This window comes from Ascaphus truei, chromosome 9 (genome assembly GCF_040206685.1).
Source record: "Ascaphus truei isolate aAscTru1 chromosome 9, aAscTru1.hap1, whole genome shotgun sequence".
NCBI lineage: Eukaryota > Metazoa > Chordata > Amphibia > Anura > Ascaphidae > Ascaphus > Ascaphus truei.
Genome location: NC_134491.1, coordinates 24,033,159 through 24,055,038, shown reverse-complemented (window position 1 = coordinate 24,055,038; position 21,880 = coordinate 24,033,159). Strand labels below are relative to the sequence as shown.

Sequence of the window (21,880 nt, the reverse complement as noted above, 5' to 3'; positions counted from 1 at the left end):
TCTGCAGCTTCTACCTGATCTTCGGCGATGCGTCACCATGGTATCCGGGGTCACGCGACGGCGCACGATATGGGAAGTGAGGGCGGGGGGGGGGGGCTCGGGGTCAAAACTTTGCGCACGCCTGATTCAATACTACAGAACTGATTTATTTTAAAACGCACATGTAGGATATTGCTTGATTGCAACTTTAATGACCGCCATATTGCGTGCCCCGCCAGGGCTGCTACCGGGAAGCAGGGGGTCCCCGGTGATGAAATGAATGCGTTTTAGCTCCTGAGACCCCCTGTTTCCCACCTAGGGTTTAAAAATATGCTGGTTTAAATCCATTTAACTTGGCACTGCCATTATTTTACTGTGGTCCTAGGACAGTGATGTTAATCATATCGTGTGCCCATACAGCCTGTGAGGATGTACAGCTGCCCGGAGGAGAACGCAGCCGACGATGAAAGGTGCAACACCATCAAACATCAACCCGAGAACAAAGCGCCACAGATCCACCGGAGGCAGAGCAGCCCAGGTTGTGGTCAGCAGACTGCACATCCCCCTATCCCCCTCACTAGCAGCATCAGCAGCCCTGGATTATGCAGCACTAGATACTGTGACCTGGGTAAATAAATCACAGCAGAAGCAGGGAGACCATCAGCTTGGGCTGCAGCAGGGAAGTTGGTTAGAGCGGCATTATATGAAAGCTGAAAATGAGCACGGTGCGGGGGTGTATATGTAGCGGTGAAGAATCTGGCTACGTCCAACTCCTACAGGACCATTACTGGAGCTCTCCACCAAATATAGCCAACATCCTGTCTCCACTTCCACTAACTCGCAGCTAACACGGTGAACTAATGATGGTGGAACCGGGCGATCCCGTTGGGTATGATTGTGGTAGCAGTGATGGGCCACGCAGAAGGTGGCAGGTCAGACATGCATGCAGAAGGGAAACTGTGCATTCTATATGTTCTGAAGAGCTTGGAAGTGTATCGAGCAGGGGTGGCTAACTCCCGTCCTCAAGGGCCACGTCAGGTTTGAAGGATATCCCTGCACAGGTGGCTCAATGTGTGGCAATGACTGAGCCACCTGTGCTGAAGCAGGGATATCCCCAATACCCTGGCCTGTCGGTGGCCATTGCAGATTGCAGTTGGTCACACGTGGTATAGAGATACTGGGTATTATTATCCTGTGTTCATTTTCAGGCCTCACTTCTGCGTTGTGAATACTTGACACATGCCGGCTCCCATTAAACATTCATTCTATGGGATGGGTACGGTTTGAATTTCCTGACGTGCTAATAAAAATAATTACTGCTCCAATAAAGCCAGCACAAAAAGAACTTGCTAATTGCTGCGCACTCAAATTGTTCTGAATTGTAATTCTATTCTAATAGCCCGCAACGAAAACTTGTGGAATACGTGTTTTCCAACACTTAACATGCCTTGAGATTGTATGTATGATGTATGTATGTGTGTATATATGTATGCACACGTGTGTGTGTGTGTGTGGATACACACATATTACACACATATATTACACACACACACACATATATTACACACATTACATACATACACACATTACACACATTACACACACACACATATATTATACACACACACACACATATATATATTACACACATCTTCACGTACTGCGGTTGCAATCCTCTCTTCTCCACGTGTAAAATCTTTGGTGAGGCTTCATGCAGCAGTGAAGGCCTGAAGATGATTGCTGCGACACACACTCACTCACACACACACACACAGTGACGCTATTAATGTTTTATGATTACAATTTGTTTTTACGTTTTCAGTGCATACCAAGGCTTCTTTTGTTTCTGTCCCGAAACTGTTGGCTTTATGGATCATACATTATTTTCCCACGTCTTAAATTCAGACTTTACATATCTCGTATATCTAATGCTAATGTTTGTGCTTCCGCGCGTCTCCCTGCTTACTGCTCGGGCTGCAGTGCATTCCAGTGGCTTTCATTCCCATTTCGTTCTTAACCACCATACCACAGTAACCGGGCTTCCTGTGCCACGGCCACAGGTGTGTGTCCACGCGGGAGCTTGTATCAAACTTACTTGGTCTCTCCTGGCTTCACTTTATTTTTCCCATTTAACTGGTACCTTCACTGTAAATATTGTGCTTGCTTTTTGCCTCCGTTCTCCCCTGTCTCTCCCAAGCCATGGGAATTTGGAGTAACCCCTTTTATAGGGTATTGTACCCCTGCCACGGTCTGAGGACCAATGGTCTCCTCCGTTCACGTGGCTTGGGGCGTGGGACTCCACCCTTCTATGTCTTGCCTGAATATTGAGAAAATGGAAGGTGTAACCCATCCCTGCGTTCTGATCCATTTAGGTAATGGGGACAGTCCCATGAGACTCAGCAGCCCAGTCGGGGATGGTCAGAAGCCCCTGCTCCCGCAGAAGAAAGAGAAGAAAGATTTCCCTGTACGTATTCAACGCCCTCCGTGTCTCACCGTATCCCAGCCACGGTGCCCCCCCACACCGTCTCATACTTCTGTCCTGGTTGGGCTGTAAATACATGTGCTTGGCTAAAGCGCCATCCAAGCCGGCACATTTTTTAAGCAGGATTGAAGCAGGGGGTCTCCGGAAATGAGCCCCTTTAATCTCGGTTCCGGGGACCCCCTGCTTCCCGAGATACTTGCCTCCGTAGGGTGTGACGGTATCCGCTCGGCTAGCAAAGATCATGTATTGGTCGCTTTTCAAAGCTCTCGCGCCCTGCGGGCCAATAGGAAGCCGTGACGTCATCAGGTGCGGCTTCCTATTGGCACAAGTGACGCGGGAGCTTTGAAAAACAGAGCGATACCGGCACACCCCTTTGGAGGTACGCATGTCTTTAAGAAGGGGGTCCCCAGAGCTGAAATGAATGGGGTGCAGCTCCGGAGACCACGTGCTTCAATCCTACGGCAAAAAAATATATATCATGGTTTGGATTGTTCCTTTAAAAAGATGCACTTACCCACTTTTTTGCTTCTTTCAACTTGTATTCGCTGAATGGGACATTGACAGTACCCGTAAATATGGCGTGAATGCGGGAAGGGTCACGTGGAAGTACCTTTGTGGACGATGCAGTCATTTCAATCAATGCGGAGCGCTTTTATTTTAAAATATATAACATTATATTGCCCACCTATAGTCACTCAGAAATCATGCCGGGTTTATTCTCCCCACTGTGCGTTACCGTGCAACACGCGAAAAGACCCCGTAGCAGTGAAAGGGGTCAGACCGGAAATGTCCCAATTCTGCACGTGGATGTGGAAGTGAGTGCGCGTGGTTCTCGGCTTCCTGTAACAATTTATCGGTTGCGTCGGGACTGAGCCGTGACAAAGCAATGATAGATATTTTGTCACACTTTAATAAACATATTTGCCGTCAAATCATTTGACTTTGTTTCTCTCACCTAGAAGCCGGCCATTAACGGATTGCCGCCCACCCCAAAAGTTCTGGTGAGCAATATTTTGCTTTTGTTTTTGTTTTTTTTTTGGTATGTGAATTTTCTTTAAAAGGGAGGGTTATCTATTCTACGCCCATCTACGCAGAAAATACAATGTATTCCTGTATGAGAGGAACATAGAGTCATTTGATGTACTTGGGAAGCGCACATGCTTAACCCCTTCTATGCCGCGTGCAGAAATCGGTGTCCAGCAGAGTAAAGGTTTGTAGTGCGTAGTTTCCGTGTTGTAATATTGTAGCTTCACATGTCAGAATTCTCTCCCACCGCCGAGTTAAAACACTGTATTCACTGCTGATTTGCGTGCGCATTGCATCACCTGCTGAATGAGATTTGCGTGCGCATTGCATCACCTGCTGAATGAGATTTGCGTGCGCATTGCATCACCTGCTGAATGAAGTGGCACCCAAACTCGTGGCTTACTTGTGACCAAATAAAATGGACCGAGCAGGTGTTGTAGATTTGCAGAACATAGGCTGTGAGACCTGATTTGTAGACCTGGTTTTTCTCAATGGATGTTTTTGTTTTGTGTTCGTGTAGATGGGGGCTTGTTTTTCCAAAGTGTTTGACGGCTGTCCCTTGAAGATAAACTGTGCAACGTCCTGGATACACCCAGATACCAAAGGTAGCCTTTGCACCCGCAAATGCATCAGTGAGCTTGCTGAAAGGATGCGGCGTTCACTAACGCTCAGGCAGGGTCTGGGCTATATGGAACCTTAGCCAATCAGAGTGTCTGATTTGTGAAGAGCGGTTTTTGCTGACCCAATTACTTCACTGACCTGTCAGAATATCTGCTTAGAAATCGCTATTCATCCACAATACATGGCGTTCAGTTTATATTTTAGTTTCCCGAAAAATCCTTAAGAGTAAGTTTATTGGGTAGGCCTATGCATTCCTCTTATGTCATTACCCAGAATCCCTGGCTGCAGTGGAAGTAATGTGTGCTAAGAGATAATGGGGAAAGGCAGCGTTGCAGACCTGTGTGAGACATGCAAATACAACACAAGTGGTATTTTTATTTACCATTCCTGTTAGGTAATTCTGGGGTTTCTCACGGATAAGATTCCTAAAAGTCAGACCACTTCTTACCACCAGGAGTCCTCTTCAGAGTCTGACCCAATTAATTAATTAAAACCTGTGTGTCCCCCCCCTTTGAATATTGCAGATCAGTATATCATCTTTGGGACGGAGGATGGGATTTACACACTGAATCTGAACGAGCTTCACGAGGCCACAATGGAGCAGGTACCTTGTCCACGTGCAAGTCACAAATATGTCCATGAAGGTTTTTTTTGTTTTTTTTTAACGGGACGGTTTGATTTGTTAAGGAAGGAGTTTTTTGGTATATTAATATTAATAATAGAGGATGTGGTAATAGATTCCAAAGATTGGAAGCTGCAGAGCCAGATCACTGCAGCCACAGTGTACAGTGGTACTGAGTACTTCTGTACACCTCTGCTGTTGTAAAGCTCCTCACTCTTAAAGAACGCACCTTTACCCTATAGTTACTAATGGTTGTCAAACCTCTCCTTGGTGCCCTGAGCCAGCCCAGGTTTCTCAGGTAACCACCCAACGCGCGCTATATGCACATTGGGTGCACTCACCTGTGTGGTGCATTGGTTGTTCCTAAAACCTGGTGCGGCTGATAGTCCCGGGGATGAGGTTTGGGAACCACTGCTGTGTACTATTTACAGACCTTTTCCTAGTCCCAGCCACAGCAATAACCTGTAAGTACCCTGGCTTATCCGGGACGGTCCTGGTTTGTACAGGTCTAAAGAGGAGCACAAATATATCAGGGGAAACGTGTAGACGGCGTAAAAGATTTGTTAAAGGAAGGTGTTTATTTGTAGTTTTGGTGATCATAAAGGTATAGGTCCCCTTCGCTCATATATATAGTGTGTGTGCCTGCAGAGTTTAACAGGACCGCGTTATTTTCAGCTCTGGGGATCCCTGGTTCTGATGATGCAGGGAAAGGTGTAGCGTCTTCAAGGAAAACAAAATGGCATTTAAATCTCCCGCGTTACGTGGGCCAATAGGAAGCCACCACGTCATCCGTCACTCCTTCCTATTGGCCCGCATGACGCAGGCATCGACACAACCAGGAAGTAACCGGCGGCACTTTCCCATGGCAATTATCTTGGGAACCAGGCGTCTCCGAGGCTGAAAAAAATGCGGTTCAGCTCCGCAGACCTTCTGCTTTGTGTGTGTGTGTGTGTGTGTATATGTATGTGTAAGTGTGTGTGTGTATGGTGGCACAGTGTTACAGAATTCTGCGTGGTACGTGTCCCCGTTTATCTCACATCTTCTTTCCTTGTTCTGTAGCTGTTCCCTCGGAAGTGCACGTGGCTGTATATAATCAATAATACCTTGATGTCCTTGTCGGGTACGTTTCCACGCCTGTCCTGTGAAGTTTTCTCAGCCGTGGATTAGTATTTCCACAATGAGACATGTATTATGTATGGTATAAATGCCCCATCACTATCACTTTGCCTGTCTCATTGCTCTGCAATCTCCCTTTATACTGGGTTAGTAGGCTCATGTCTACTAGAAAAGAACATGCAATGTTTTTGTGAAACCGAAGCCAGCAATGTATTAAGCTACAATTAGGCGCCTCCATCACCGAAGAGGTTAAACTATAACTCTAGGAGGATTTCTTAGTGTGCTCGGGACAAAAGGCACTTTTAATGGTAAATAGCCGGGCTCCAAGGGGCTCGGAAAGCAGGCTCATTGAAATTCAGGATTTGACATTTACACACCACAATGGGAACAGGAGGGATCCTAATAAATGAGGTGATAATGGTCTGTCTTGGCTTTTTATTCTGCACGGCTAAAGGTTCTGTGCTACTTACTTGGCAGCGTTGAGCTAACCCCTTTCTGTGTGTAAGAGAGATGCAATCTAACTTTAGGAATATAAACTCATTTTTGATCTAACAAAATCAGCCCTGGACACATTTAAGTCCAATCCCATTTATTGTTCAAAAATTCTGCCAAGGGAGACCCAACTCCAGTCCTCAAGGGCCACCAACAGGCCAAGTTTTAAGGAAATCCCTGCTTCAGCACAGGTAGCTCAATCAAAGATTGAGCCACCTGTGCTGAAGCAGGGATATCCTTAAAACCTAGCTTGTTGGTGGCCCTTAAGGACTGGAGTTGGCCACTCCTGGATTAGAGAGAAGGAAGCTGCATTCACTGTCTAATTTTGTTTTTCTTTCCTTCCACTGATCCTGAACACACATCTGGCTCCTATTTCCAGAAGGTAAATAACATGAGTTGGTATTTTCTGATGCATTTTAAGCTGCCTTTTCTCCATAATACAAATAATACATATATTTTTTTGTGTGTGTTTCTGATGAACAGGTAAAACTATACAGCTTTATTCACATAACCTAATAGGTATGTTTGACCAAGCCAAAAAGCCCGGGCTAGCTGCCCATATGCAAACGCATCGATTTCCTGACCGAATATTGCCAAGGTAAATATGTGGATGATATGCGAGATGGTTTTTTAATGTGTTTTAAGGTCTTATCAGGAGCGGAAAATCCCACCCTGCATTGTGTAATGAAACTGGTATCACAGTGCGTCTTAAGATCACATTTGCAAAGATCATGGACAGATCAAGGCAGGACTTTCCCAGCAGCGCCGGCTGAACTCCAGCCCACACTGTTAGACATTGTTAGTAGGTCTAGTGTAGTGGTTAAGGTGTTTGTGTCTTAAATACACACAGCCGTGGCTTCTAATCCTGCCTGGGACATTAGAACTCCGGGTGACCTAAGGCAAATCAAGTCCCTGTGCCTTCCCAGGTCATGTTTGAAAATGACCTATGTATCTCAAGGTATCTTCCTTAGTCAATTCTCAGATGTGATCCCTCCATTGAATATTTGCAGGGGTAACAGGGCAGGGAGACTATTAAAAGTAATTGGCATAACATAAGCTGTATGATATAGTTAGGAGAAGCTTTGAGGGGTGCAGGGTTAGGGGCTTGCAATACACAGCAGCATGTTCATTTTGTTGCCCCCGCCCCTTGGCACAGATACAGATTTGGGGTGTGGGGGGGGGGGAGAGCAATATATTTACTGAATATGAACCGCTTCGAGTAGTTTTTTTTCTGAAGAACTGGTGACTGGGAAAGTTCTGCCAACAAGTCACTGAAAGTTCTGTCTCTTGGTCTTTCAGAAAGTTTGCCCTCAGTGCAAAGATCCCGGATACGAAAGGCTGTCACAAGTGCTGCATCGGTGCGTATGGGGGATTGTGGGCGGTCCGCTAGGGTTGGGGCGTCCCTCACCAACCTCCGTTACCCCCCCCCCCCCCATGTGGCTGCTTTACAGAATCATGCTGCATATTTTCTAGACATCGAACCAGGCAGTGTCCACTTTAGCTGGACCGCACTATTTTTGGCTTCAGGAACCTGCCGGTGCCCGAGATACTTGGGTTTTAGTTGCCAGTGTTAATACTTCGGCAAATAAAAATTGGGTGGCAAAGGATGACAATGTGGCTTCCTATTGGATGACTACAGGCGCCATCTTTGAAAATTCAGGGTGTAAGTGGGCCACTCAAATAGTCATTTTAGCTCCAGGGAGATGAATGGCGCGTCTCTGGCGGATACCCTGGTTGAAATTCTGTAAATGAAATTAAAAAAAGAAGAAATATCAATGTCCGAAATGGGCTTAGATGGTCACGAGAGAGAGCCTCCTTTTGCAAAACGCGTAAAAAATGCTCCCCGTGGGTGTGATGGCACCTATTGAGAGAGACTTTAATATATGTCTAGAAGAAAGATTGAAGATTTCGAACAAGCTCTGCATACTATAATATGAAAACTTCAAATATTGGTTCCCTCAAAAGTATCACAACCGCTAACAGATCTCCGATGAGCTAAGTAGTGCGGAAGAGAAGGGGCCGTTCTCCACTGGGATTGGCCGCAGTGTATGTCGGAGCAGCAGAATTGAACTGGTTGCGCAAAGGAATAATGCAGGGGTGCCTAACTTCAGTCCTGAAGTCCCTCCAGCAGGTCAGGTTTTAAGGGTAGCCCAGCTTCAGCACGAGTGGCTCAGTCGAGGACTCAGCCTCTTATTGATTGATTGAGCTGGGACTGATTGAGCCACCTGTGCTGAAGCAACAACTGAGCCACCTGTGCTGAAGCAGGGACTGATTGAGCCACCTGTGCTGAAGCAACGACTGAGCCACCTGTGCTGAAGCAGGGATATCCTGAAACCTGACCTGTTAGGGGGTCTTGAGGAATAGAGTTGAGAACCCCTGACTAATGAATTTAGGTCTCTTGTGTCTTTGCAGTTCTTTTTTTAAACTATCAGCAATAAAATGCAAATTAAAATGAATCTGGCACTCGGACTAAAACCACATCCGATGTCGGACAGGAGAAGAGTGACTTTACACTTGTAACATTTGCATTCTGGTGTTTCTGCTATTTACTTGTTTCATGAGAGCTGTATAATCTTAACTCCCTCTCTCCCCTAAAGCAGCAATCTCCCTTATTATCGCCCCCTGTGTATTCCTTCCTTTAACAGGGTTGGAACGAGGGTCCTTCAGAGCGGAACCGCGCTATTTTCAGCTCCGGGGATCCCCCAGTTCTCAAGATAGTTACTGGTCTAGTAACCTTTCTCACGTCCTGTTTTTTAAAGGGGATTTTAATGGCCATCCAATAGGTAGCCGCAATAAATGACATTGTGGCTTCCTATTGGCCCAGAGGGAGGATTGCTGCCTTAAAATAACAACAAATAACAACAAACAACAAACTCTGACATGCCCCAAAGCGCAGTGATTGTTACATCTCCCCACTGTAGGGTTAGTGGTCACAATGCGTTGGTGGCTTTTTCAGCGCTGAAGAGAATAATCTGTTGAGGGCTTGTCAATGACTGAACCACTGATGGAGCCACCTGTGCTGAAGCAGGGATATCCTGAAAACCTGACTTGTTGGTGGCCCTTTTTGACTGGAGTTGGCTACCCCCGGGAATAGAAGAAGAAATGTTGCAGCAATTCCAAAGTTGCAGTAATCAGGAATTACAAATCCATGTTCCACAAGCACATTTCTCCATCTCTAAATGTCTGGAGAAAACAAATGTGTTATTTTACAATGATGCATATGATCAATCTAAATAAGGGAGAGCAAGGGTGGTATAAAAAAATGGCCGTGTACCGGTCACTGCACCTTACAGCGCCTTTGTTGGGAGCAGATGTGTATTTCACGTTATCTGGGTCAACGATTTTTCACAATGTTACTGATCAACGTGTCTGTTATTTGTTGCCCTATGTAGTAAGAAACCCATACACTGGCCACAAGTATCTGTGTGGGGCGCTGCTGTCTGGCATTGTCTTGCTTCAATGGTATGAGCCAATGCAGAAGTTCATGTTAATAAAGGTTTGTTTTGCCCATCTGATCCTTTACCCTGATGACTTAACCTTGTGATGTTTTCTGAATGCTCCCCAGAGCTTAATTTCAACTCTTCTTTTAAGTTCCACCCATTTGTTCATCGCCACTTGTGTTCTGTATGTATTTGTGAGCACTTGGAGGAGGGGTCTTGTTGGTATGTCTTGAGTAATTGACAGGAACACACAAAACCATTGATTTTGGGAGTGTGGTTGATTTCCCCCCTCTCGCTACAGTGAGTATATTTGCAACCACGTCAAGGAATTTGGGGGACTTCTCCTTCTATCGCCCCTGTTCTCATCTTCAAACAAAGTCTGCCTATTGTTGGGAGCCGGGTAACCTGCAGTGCTCACAAATAAGTAGTAGACCATTGGTGGACTTTATTCTCGCCCTCACATCTGTGTTACTCTCTTTCAGCACTTTGACTTCCCTCTGCCGAGCCCGTTGAAAGTGTTTGAAATGCTGGTGATCCCGGAGCAGGAGTTTCCCATGGTCTGTGTAGCCGTCAGCAAAGGTGTGGAAGCCAATCAGGTTGTGCAGTTTGAGACCATCAACTTGAGCTCTGCCTCGTCGTGGTTTACAGAGATCGGCTCAGGTAACCTGCTCTGATTATACCTTCTGTGTGTGGGGCTGTTAGCACCACCATGCCATCCACAAACATGTAGTGACCTCGATGGGGAGTGGCCTTCGACACATTGCTGTGTACTAAAGTGGTCCAGTGGTTCTCAACTGAAGTCTTCAAGATCCCCCGCCCCACTAACGGGTCTGGTTTTCAGGATATCCTAGTTTCAGCACAGGTGGCTCAATCAGTCCCTGCTTCAGTACAAGTGGCTCAATCAGTGACTCGGTCTTTGACTGAGCCACCTTTGCTGAAGCTGGGATATCCTGAAAACCTGACCTGTTGAGGAGTGCAGTTGAGCACCCCTGAGTTACAGCATCTGAGCTGAAACACTGCTATCTTTAGAGCACGTGTTTGCTTATCACAAAGCATTTTGGCTCTGCTCTACCAGGTCCACACTTTACTATTTGTGAGGTCCAGGCCTAATACACATAGAATATAGCACTGTATCTGTTCTCCTGCACAACCTGGCGCATTCAAACGTGTTCTTCTCTCTGCAGAGGGCGACCAGCTGGAAGCCATACATGTGACACAGCTGGAGAGAGACACTGTCTTAATCTGTCTGGACCGTAAGTACACAGAACACAAACCCCAGCAAGCTCTTTTTGGGAACCCCTGAGCCCCCACAAAATATATGTATGTATTTAAGTGTCAAAATGGAGTGCTATTGAGCGTGGCATATGTATACAACAAACAGAGAAGCCCAATGCTACATCCAACATGACAGAAATACACAGTAAAATACTTATATATTCTCTTGAAAAAGGGTCGTTTAGTTTAACCCTTTGGCCAAAGCGTTGTAAGCTTGCGAGCCACGACAAGGCAGACACCCGTTCGCAAGTCCTAAAACTACCAGATAATCTAAATGACCCTTTTTTCAAGAGAATATATAAGTATTTTACTGTGTATTTCTGTCATATTGGATGTAGCATTGGGCTTCTCTGTCGTTTGTTGGACCGTAAGTACCAATGCATATTACATGTCTTTAACAATGTCATTCTGTGGCTGCAATATCTGCTCCCTGTACAGTCTTGGCTGATAACTAGGGATTGCGGTTTATTTTTTCAGAAAATCTGTGGGGTTTTCTGGTGTTTTTCCTTTTATTTAAAAACAAATTCTGTGTTTCAGTGAAAACAAACTGCCAGGCATTTCAATTGGGTATTTATCAGGGCACTTTTTTTGTTTTGTTTCGATACTGCCCCTCTGCTGCCCGTGTCTCCTCTAACTGGGACCGACTGGCACAAGAGGTGGAATTTAATAGGAAAGGCCAGTTAATTTCCAGTGTTTATCGGTTTTAACCGAAAGTGCGAGATCAGTGGGTGGTGTTTTGGTGGTTTTTTTTGGTTAAAACCTAAAACCGAAATCCCCACTCATAACATTGTTTTATGCCATATCTGCTGTTTTGTGGGATGTATATTATGACTGTGTTTTAATATCACTACTTTCCCACAGGTCTTGGCTTTAATGATGATAATACTAGCATGTTCTTGTATAGCGCTGCTAGTTTTACGAAGTGCTTTACAGAGACATTTTGCAGGCACAGTCTCTGCCCCGTGGAGTTTATAATCTAGGTTTTTGGTGCCTGAGGCACAGGGAGATAAAGTGACTTGCCCAAGATCACAAGGAGCCGACACAGGGAATTGAACCAGGCTCCCCTGCTTCAAACTCTCAGTGCCAGTCAGTGTCTTAATGATCTAATTGTTGTTGTGTAATAAGTGGAGTATTTGGTGGCCTGTTCTCATACATCGGCTTCCTGATTTAGCTCATTGGCAGAGGTACAGTAGGGAGCAGAGCAAAGGCAGCATCGTATCGGCTGTTACATATCCACAAGAGAGTGACAATACAGCACCGCAGGGTCCTCAGTTGGCAGCAGATATGTCGTTCTTTGTGTGATTAGCATTTTTTTTTTTACAGTTCCTTCATGTAACTCTTTTTTTTTTTTTTAAAGAATTTGTGAAAATTGTGAACCTTCAAGGAAAACTGAAGTCAAGTAGAAAATTGGCATCGGAGTTGAGCTTTAAGTTTAGCATCGAATCTGTAGGTAAGTGCGCATGTAAAGAATGACTGTATATGTAATGAAGCATATTATGTTGGTGTATATCAGGGGTGCTGAACTCCAGTCCTCAACCCCCAAAGGAGGTCAGGTTTTCAGGAGATCCCTGCTTCAGCACAGGGGGGCTCAACTCAACCCCACCCCCCTCCACCATCCTAACAGGTCAGGTTTTCAGGATATCCCAGCTTCAGCACAGGTGACTTAAACAGAGACTCACTCGAAGAATGAGCCTCTAATTGAGCCACCTGTGCTGCTGCAGCAGGGACTGATTGAGCCATCTGTGCTGAAGCAGGGATATCCTGAAAACATGACATGTTTTGGGGGCTCGAGGACCGGAGTTAAGCCCCCCTGGTGTATATCACTCTGATAAAGAAGCAGTCCTTGCTGATGCCCGTTTTTCTTGCCCCTTCCTACCCTGTTTTAATTTTTTAAGTCCGATGCTTCGTTCAGAAGATATAAGTATATGAAACAATGAGTGCCCGGGAGCATAATATGGAGCTCTGCCCGGGAGCATAATATGGAGCTCTACCCGGGAGCATAATATGGAGCTCTGCCCGGGAGCATAATATGCAGCTCTGCCCGGGAGCATAATATGCAGCTCTGCCCGGCAGCATAATATGGAGCTCTGCCCGGGAGCATAATATGCAGCTCTGCCCGGGAGCATAATATGCAGCTCTGCCCGGCAGCATAATATGGAGCTCTGCCCGGGAGCATAATATGCAGCTCTGCCCGGCAGCATAATATGCAGCTCTGCCCGGCAGCATAATATGCAGCTCTGCCCGGGAGCATAATATGCAGCTCTGCCCGGGAGCATAATATGCAGCTCTGCCCGGGAGCATAATATGCAGCTCTGCCCGGGAGCATAATATGCAGCTCTGCCCGGGAGCATAATATGCAGCTCTGCCCGGGAGCATAATATGCAGCTCTGCCCGGGAGCATAATATGCAGCTCTGCCCGGGAGCATAATATGCAGCTCTGCCCGGGAGCATAATATGCAGCTCTGCCCGGGAGCATAATATGCAGCTCTGCCCGGGAGCATAATATGCAGCTCTGCCCGGGAGCATAATATGCAGCTCTGCCCGGGAGCATAATATGCAGCTCTGCCCGGGAGCATAATATGGAGCTCTGCCCGGGAGCATAATATGCAGCTCTGCCCGGGAGCATAATATGCAGCTCTGCCCGGGAGCATAATATGCAGCTCTGCCCGGGAGCATAATATGCAGCTCTGCCCGGGAGCATAATATGCAGCTCTGCCCGGGAGCATAATATGCAGCTCTGCCCGGGAGCATAATATGGAGCTCTGCCCGGGAGCATAATATGCAGCTCTGCCCGGGAGCATAATATGCAGCTCTGCCCGGGAGCATAATACGGAGCTCTGCCCGGGAGCATAATACGGAGTTCTGCCTGGGAGCATAATATGCTGCTCTGCCCGGGAGCATAATACGCAGCTCTGCCCGGGAGCATAATACACAGCTCTGCCCGGGAGCATAATATGCAGCTCTGCCCGGGAGCATAATATGGAGCTCTGCCCAGGAGCATAATATGGAGCTCTGCCCGTGAGCATAATAATGCAGCTCTGCCCGGGAGCATAATATGCAGCTCTGCCCGGGAGCATAATATGGAGCTCTGCCCGGGAGCATAATATGCAGCTCTGCCCGGGAGCATAATATGCAGCTCTGCCCGGGAGCATAATATGCAGCTCTGCCCGGGAGCATAATATGCAGCTCTGCCCGGGAGCATAATATGCAGCTCTGCCCGGGAGCATAATATGGAGCTCTGCCCGGGAGCATAATATGCAGCTCTGCCCAGAGCTGCCTAACTGTTACCATGATGGCCTCAGAAGATAGAAATGAAGAAAATCATGCTTTTTAACACACTTTTTGTGAGGGGTGGAGGCGGGGGGGTTAAGGAGCAGGACATACATGGGGAAGTTAGAACCAGGAGTCCAATTATCATACAGGCTTCTGGGGGAGGGGTTGCGTCTTTAACACTTTCACTGCTGATGAGGCGCCATTAAAAAAAGAGTTTGTTTGTTAAGATGCTCATTGTACTGTAAGATCTGGATAGTAAATAACCACCACCCATATCACATTTACAGCAATGTAATATGACCCACATCACAGACTGAAGCTTTACTCTGCTGCAGAAGAAAACACTAATGTAGTATGATATAGTGCTATAATGTTTGGTGGGACACTTCATATGTTAGTGTTATGTTCCGGCAACAGGGGGATCTCTTTAAACTTGTCCTTAGGTGCTGAGATCCACCTGCTGGGGCTGCACACGAGCGGTGTTCTGCAAGAACCTTCTTAACCCACGTGCACTTGTTGGTTTAGTGAATATTACATTTAATTTGGGCTCACATTATATAGAACGTATGACATATCTGACATGCTGCAGCATATATTGAGACGATGTGTTCAGCACTGGTTCTGCATTGCCTGTTTTCTCAGTGTGCCTTCAGGACAGCGTGCTAGCCTTCTGGAAACATGGGATGCAGGGCAAGAACTTCAAGTCCAACGAGGTAAGTCCTTCACAGCGTGTGGCAGTCATTGTACGTGTGTGAACACCCCAGTTCTATTTTTTTACACCGCTCTCGGTTTTCCTTTGGTTTCCATTGCAACTTTTTGGATTTTCATTATAGATTTGTTTTAATATCGATCAATATTAGACTCATTTATTTGGTCATTATTTATTTCACAATGCTAATTATAATAAATACTCTTAAGGTAAAATACTGCAGATACAATTCATCTTTACGTGACTAGCTTGCAGCCTAGTTTTTGGGGACCTATTAGGCCTGGCTTTAAAAGCAACATGCCCAAGCAGTGGACTCATCAGAGTTTTGAATGTTGTCCTCCCACTTCAGAGACCAGTACCTTAGTCCCACGACAACTGGCATTTACTTCCTATTGTATTCACTCATAATGAAAAATGAGAAACCCAATAAAAAATATTGAACTTTGCTGTAAATGGAAATTCTAGCATACAATGTGTCACCAATGTATTAACGCTTATTATTATTTTATTTTTATTTTTTAACTATTTTAGGTTACGCAAGAGATTTCCGATGTGACCAGAGTTTTCCGCTTATTGGGATCAGACAGGTACTGTTATATGGGGAACACAAGATTAGAATATAGAATGATTAGCACCTTCACTAATAAAGAGGCATTTAACACATTGTGCTGCCCTACAGACATTACAAGAGGTCCTAATATTTGTTGACGCATGTAAAAACGAATGTCCTAAATCTGCTATAGCTATTGTGTCACATGTCTATTGTGATTCTGCTTAATGAGATGGTCCATGTACATTTTAATAGTTACTCAAAGTTTAATTTAAACCCACATGATCTTTCAATGTAACACTAATTGCTCGAGATTACTTGTTAACATCACTGTTTTATATTTAAAACGAATACAAAGCGTATGGAACTATATTCTCTTATGTCATAAACTTCTATCGGTTTGACATTACTAGGTTTTTCTAGGTGACTTGATGATGCTTTAAATGTTGTGTGTGTGTGTGTGTGTGTGTGTGATTTATTTTATATATATATATATATATATATATATATATATATATATATATATATACTGTATATATATTCTGCAGCGGTGTTTGGTTCTTTGTATTAACAGGGGGTTCCCACATCTATTCATAGCACTGGTAGCCAGGCAGTAGTTTGGGGCTATTTAAATAATGATTCACGTCATAGTCTAAGTGCATTATTGGACATCAATGTAACACGCCATCGGGTGCAGAATTGCGTTGGGAGTCACAGGAATTTTATTTAACCAGCTCAGGTCCTATGCACATATATTTGGTATCACAGCAGTAATACACGTGACGATCATATAAATAACAAATAATACAAATAACAGATCATGGGAAGAAGCGCTTCAGACATAAAAGTAACATTTAGGAAAAGGAGTCCCTGCTCCGAAGAGCTTACAATCTAGTTGGTTACAGAGTAACAGTACTCTGAATTAATGCGTATCCTACCTGTCCTTTTCTTGCAGGGTGGTGGTGTTGGAGAGCAGACCAACGTCGAATCCAACGGCACACAGCAATCTGTACATCTTGGCCGGGCATGAGAACAGCTACTAATATTAGCAATCCAGTGTTAGCATGACACAAATGACATAGGAATTTAAATTCCAACATAAAAGCCTCCTCTAAGGGGCCCCTGCAAGGTGGATTGCGGCTTGCCTTTTATTTTGGATCATATCTGTATTAATGGGCAGAATTCTTATTTTTAACTTTTATTTTTTGTGCTGCTGGAAACGGCTAAATTTCCTGTTGCCACTGTGTGGTTTTTATTTAGTTGCATAATAAAAGCTGCGAGATGCAGCCCCTTTTTATGACCATAGGAATGTGGGGAGTGCAGCCTTTCTGAAAACAAGAAGGATGCCCTTCCTATGTTCTGTGTTTTTTGAGTTGCCTGAAAAGATGTTGAAATCGGGCGGGCACTTTTTCTCTTTATATTTAAGCATTGTCTGGTAATGCTGCAGTGCCACTTTAGGTGAAGTAGATCTTCCTGGGTGTGATACAAATGCTGGGCCCCTGCCCCACATGTGCAATATAATGGCGTTTTAAAGCCCCTCCACCTTGTATGCCATTTACAAGTCCGAGCTGTGAGATGAAGCATTCAGCAAACCTCCCGTAGCCTATAATCTTTCCTCTACAGGTGATATGGATAACTACGTAAAGAACACACCTGTGTCTCCAATCCATACTTCTTGGTGTGTGAGACTTTCACATATGAGAGTTTAAATGACGTGTTTGTGCTATACACTCAGTTTGTAGTGATGTTCTACTCCTGGGAAATGAATGAGGTTATTGGAACTTGCATCTTGTGAGACAAGAAGGGGTCTTTCATTATGGGATTCCTGATGGGAAGCAGCTGTAGCCCTGTCAGAAACGCTGTTGTTGCATAACCACACAGGTTACTCATTTGGAATGTTTCCCAGTCAGCTCCGGATTGATCTTGGCATAGTGGGCAACTCTCCAGTCGTCAAGGGCCACCAACAGGTCAGGCTTTCAGGATATCCCTGCTTCAGCACGGGTTCAGCTTCAGCACGGGTTCAGCTTCAGCACAGGTGAGCCACTGATTGAGCCACTTTTGCAGAAGCAGGGATATCCTGAAAACCTGATCTGTTGGTGGCACTGGAGCACTGGAGTTGCCCACCCCGACGCAACACTGTTATAGTTGCACCTCACACCCTGCAAATCACAGCCTCGAAAATGGCTGGCACTGCGGTCCAGCGTTTCACACACATCCAGGCAGATCTGCAGTTTAGCTGCCAAGTAAGCGGCACTACAGATTTGTTAATATTCATATAGGAATTCAGAGCATCCGCTTTTACCTTAAGCCTCGGCCACGTTAGAATACTCTGTAAAATAGAACGGTTGAATCTTATTTATTAATCTTCTGCTTGAGTGGGTAATATATCTAACTTTTAGGGAAAGGTTGCAGAGCAGCTTACATTTGTATTTTTTACTGTTGTATAGGGAAGGTTTGATACGTATTGTCCTGTTTTAGCCCCAGTGCCTTGCTTACTGTTCTTTTCTGAGTTGTGTTTTTAAAGCTCTCCTGACTATGCAGGAATCTGGTTTGTACAGCAAACAGAAAGGGATTTATTTAAAGAGAAGCGTGTTGTCCCAGCACTGAGCCGCGTTTGATTGACAAATGGGGCTGAACTCCTCCACTGGTCAGAGAAGCCCTGAGCTCCGAGAAATGTATTCCCGAACAGCGGCCGCTGGATAGTTCAAGTTCTCAGTAGTCCCAAAGCAGACCCATATAGTGCCAGAAATGTGTCCTTTTGCCAAATAGCTATGCATCATTAAATCCTAAAGTATTTGAGCCATCATAAATCAGAAAATACATTTAGAGAGGTACCTTAGGGTTTTTTGTAGTAGCGTAATAGAAACTATGTGAAACTCCCTAAAATAATGGATTGTTAGAAGGGGGTGTGTGAGTATATGAAAGGTTCTACCAGCCGGCATATAACTTGATAATCCCAACACCCTATTTCCCGCTACCAGAGGGGTCTTCAGTGCATGGCTGCCCATTCTGGCAATGAAAGGGTTAAAACAGGGGCACCCTTGATGAGTATCCTAACCTAGGTACACAATACTCTTAAGACCTCTGTATTATATAATCCACGTGTTGGCACCTCTCCAATACCACTGCCAGAAAGCGTTTGTGTTCAACTGCCTTCTTCTCCGTCCTCCAGCGGAGAAGACCCGGCCTAGTTACATCACGGACACGAGTGTCTAATTCTCATAACCGTCAGTGCAGCTTTGGGGGAGAACCCTGCTGTTTGTAGCCATTCGTGATGGAAGGTAACTCTCTGTAGAGCAGATGTCACTGTTCACAGAGGCTCATCCACGTTTCTCGTACATATCTGTAGGATAACGGGCAACATTTGTTTGAGAGGGGGTGGGGGGTTGCACAGGAGTGTTAAATATACCTTGTTATTGCAGGTACTGGGAGTTGGTGATGACCAGTCTTGGTCATGTGATGGGTTTTGTCCAATTGGGAAAGAGTATTTTCTTATATACATACACGCATACATATTTATGCAAAACGAAGCATACATATGTACTGTTTTAACCAAAGTTCCTATACTGTTTTTCTATTCTTTTCCATTGTGCCTATATATATATTTTTTTTTAAACTGCATTATTTCCCAGTGTCTGTAATTTGTAATCACATTCTAGCAAGTATCTCATCAATATTAATAAAGAAAAAAAAACTGTTTTTTTTTTTAATTTAATATAATGGCAATAACTGTTGTTACCAAAGGGTTTCACAAATGCCTGCTAAAGAATGTGTTCGGTTGAGACTGTTTATTTCCAACATGTGTTTATCATGTCTAGTGAGATTTTGTTAAAAGAGCAAGTCTGAAATAAAGTACGTTAATGTTTCAGTGTATTAAAGCAGTGTGTAAATTAAACAATTCTCCTATGAAGTTATCCGTGAATACTTTACATCGGGAGGGCTCAACTTCAGCCCTCAAGACACCCCCCCTTCCCACCTCCCCCAAACAGGTCAGGTTTTAAGAATATCCCAGCTTCAGCACAGGTGGCTCTTCCACTGAGCCACTGATTCACATGTACTGAAACTGGGATATCCTTAAAACCTGACCTGTTAGAAGGGGGGGGGGGAGTATTGAGGACTGGAGTTGCGCCCCCCCTGCTTTTCATCACCTGCCCTAACCTGGGGGCAGCATTGCTCTGCGGACGAACACTGGACAGAAGTAAAGGCAAAGAGCTCAGGGATATCAGGCCCATACTGTGAAGACATATTCCTGTGTTGGGTTACTCCCATTCAAATGAATAGAGCCGATCCCCCTTCTCTGGCTAGGGACTGTGACTGCCCAACCTGCATGCTCTGGGAAAGAAAAGTGGTAGTTGAGATGCAGAATGGTGAAAACATCCTTTCATATAATAATTTGTATGGAAATCGTCCATCTGGTTTGAATCTGAGGTTGGACTGTCTTTTAAAAAGTGAGGATTATCAGCATATCTGACGCCTGTATCGCGACCAGCAGGAGGCGTTGCATCTTCAACTGTGAATTGAAATGGTGGGGAAAGTGTGCGTGCTTGATGGGTTTTGCATAGGTAACCTCTGTATTACCACTAACCACCTGTCAGAGGAATAACTAACTCGGAATAAGAATGTATATGCCACAGCCTGTAATATCATGCACGGTACAGGCCCCTGTATACCAAGCGGCAAAAGTTTTAACTTTAAAAGCATCAGTTTCCTTTCACGAAAGTGTATCGGGATTCGCCATTCTATTGTGGTCATCGGTACAATAGTTGAATTCTGTTTTGGTTTTTTTTCTCCCCCATGCAATATTGATATATATTGATTTTTTTGGCTTAGCATGTTCCTCCGTTATACAGAATTAAATTAAATTGTTTAAAGCATCAACTTGCTTATACCATACTGGCATCAAATGTATAAAACCAAACTAAAGTTTTCCGTTTGACATGGGTGCTAAAAATAAAAAAAAGTACATAATTAACTGGCTATAGGAATTGAATATAGTACATGTGGTTTATTTATAGCCAGTTGTTTGTCTGTTGAGTCAGGCTCGTGCTTCTGTGTCCATTTGAGCAAATGATAACCTGTGCAAGAGTTCAAAGGCCGGGGGAAAATATCCCATGTAATTAAGACCAGACTACTTTGCATTCAACTTGCCGACATTCTGGTCACTCTGTCATTAACCTGGCCAAGAAGATATTGTTTCACCTCGAGCACTAATAGTCTGCTTCGCTTTCTCTTTCAAATAGGATCAAAGGAAATCCAGTGAACAGGTGTCCACCTAGAAACTGCTTTATTTTCTTTTACTGTTGTAGTTTTATGATTACATTGTTTGTGGATTTTCCAGGATTTTTTAATGGCATAAAAAGTATAATAAATATAATCACCACCAGCACTTAATTTTCCTCTCCCAAAAGCCCATAATATATTCCCAATATGCGTTATCATAGTTGTAGACCTTAAATATGAAAATGACAATGTGGGTTATATAAATCGCATAGTTGTATGATCTGTACACCATTATATACTTGCATGTACAGTACACCTTGCAGCTATGATTGCAAGCACAATTCCATTGTTAATCTTTTCCACTCCAGTCGGTGTGGTCTCTGGTGGATAAAAAGCAGGGCTTTGGGACTAACATGGAATTAATTACTTCATAATTAGTTGCTTTTGGACTTTGGAGACAAGCACACCATAGATAATTACAGTAATTTCCCTTAAGCCAATCTGTAAACAAGTGGAACAATGACATCATTTTGCCTTTGCATAGTTACAGATTTCCAAGCAGAAAATTGTGTCTATTAATGTTATGTTGCCTATTTATGTAGCCATTTAGATTTGGCCTGTAATACATCCAAGCAGAAAGAGCCATTATTGATTGAACTCCCCTGGTATAAATGAAGTTGATTTTGCATTTTTATAATAACATGTTTTGGTGGCATCAATATGATAAAGGTCATTTTTAAAGGTCATTATATATAAAATGTAAGATGCAGTTATAAAGGGTTTTTGTTTTATAAGTCCTAAAATACTGCCTCCTTTAAAAATAATAATAATGTAACAAATGATTTTACGAGGGTTAATAAAAACTGTAACATACAGATGGTGATGAGGATCAATCTTGCAAATTGTGCAAAAAAATAAATATATGACAAGTGGCTCTGCACCTTTATAAAGCTTCCCCCCCATTATAATAAACACATGAGCTGCTAGGCGGGACTCCTTGGTGGCTGCACTGCAGAGGGAGCTGATTGGCTGGCGCTGCCCCCCCTTGGGAGGGTCTCCGCAGCGAATAACCAGA

At 44.4% G+C, this 21,880-nt stretch overlaps 1 protein-coding gene across 4 annotated transcripts in view; it reads left to right on the top strand.

Annotated features, from left to right (window-relative positions):
* The window catches only part of MAP4K5 (mitogen-activated protein kinase kinase kinase kinase 5), a 77,053-nt gene extending 57,558 nt beyond the window's left edge, over positions 1–19,495 (top strand). The window contains exons 18-32 of one of the 4 annotated variants that reach the window (XM_075613832.1): positions 400–607; positions 2,352–2,443; positions 3,421–3,462; positions 4,008–4,092; positions 4,633–4,712; positions 5,790–5,850; positions 6,822–6,936; positions 7,638–7,696; positions 9,731–9,834; positions 10,261–10,438; positions 10,963–11,031; positions 12,411–12,503; positions 14,969–15,039; positions 15,567–15,622; positions 16,541–19,495. In XM_075613832.1, the coding sequence (XP_075469947.1) occupies positions 400–607; positions 2,352–2,443; positions 3,421–3,462; positions 4,008–4,092; positions 4,633–4,712; positions 5,790–5,850; positions 6,822–6,936; positions 7,638–7,696; positions 9,731–9,834; positions 10,261–10,438; positions 10,963–11,031; positions 12,411–12,503; positions 14,969–15,039; positions 15,567–15,622; positions 16,541–16,628 (1,401 nt within the window). In that variant the 3' untranslated portion in view covers positions 16,629–19,495. The remainder of the gene's footprint in view (positions 1–399; positions 608–2,351; positions 2,444–3,420; positions 3,463–4,007; positions 4,093–4,632; positions 4,713–5,789; positions 5,851–6,821; positions 6,937–7,637; positions 7,697–9,730; positions 9,835–10,260; positions 10,439–10,962; positions 11,032–12,410; positions 12,504–14,968; positions 15,040–15,566; positions 15,623–16,540) is intronic. The other 3 variants (XM_075613835.1, XM_075613834.1, XM_075613833.1) reach the window with 3 other exon arrangements.
* The last annotated feature ends 2,385 nt before the right edge of the window (positions 19,496–21,880 follow it).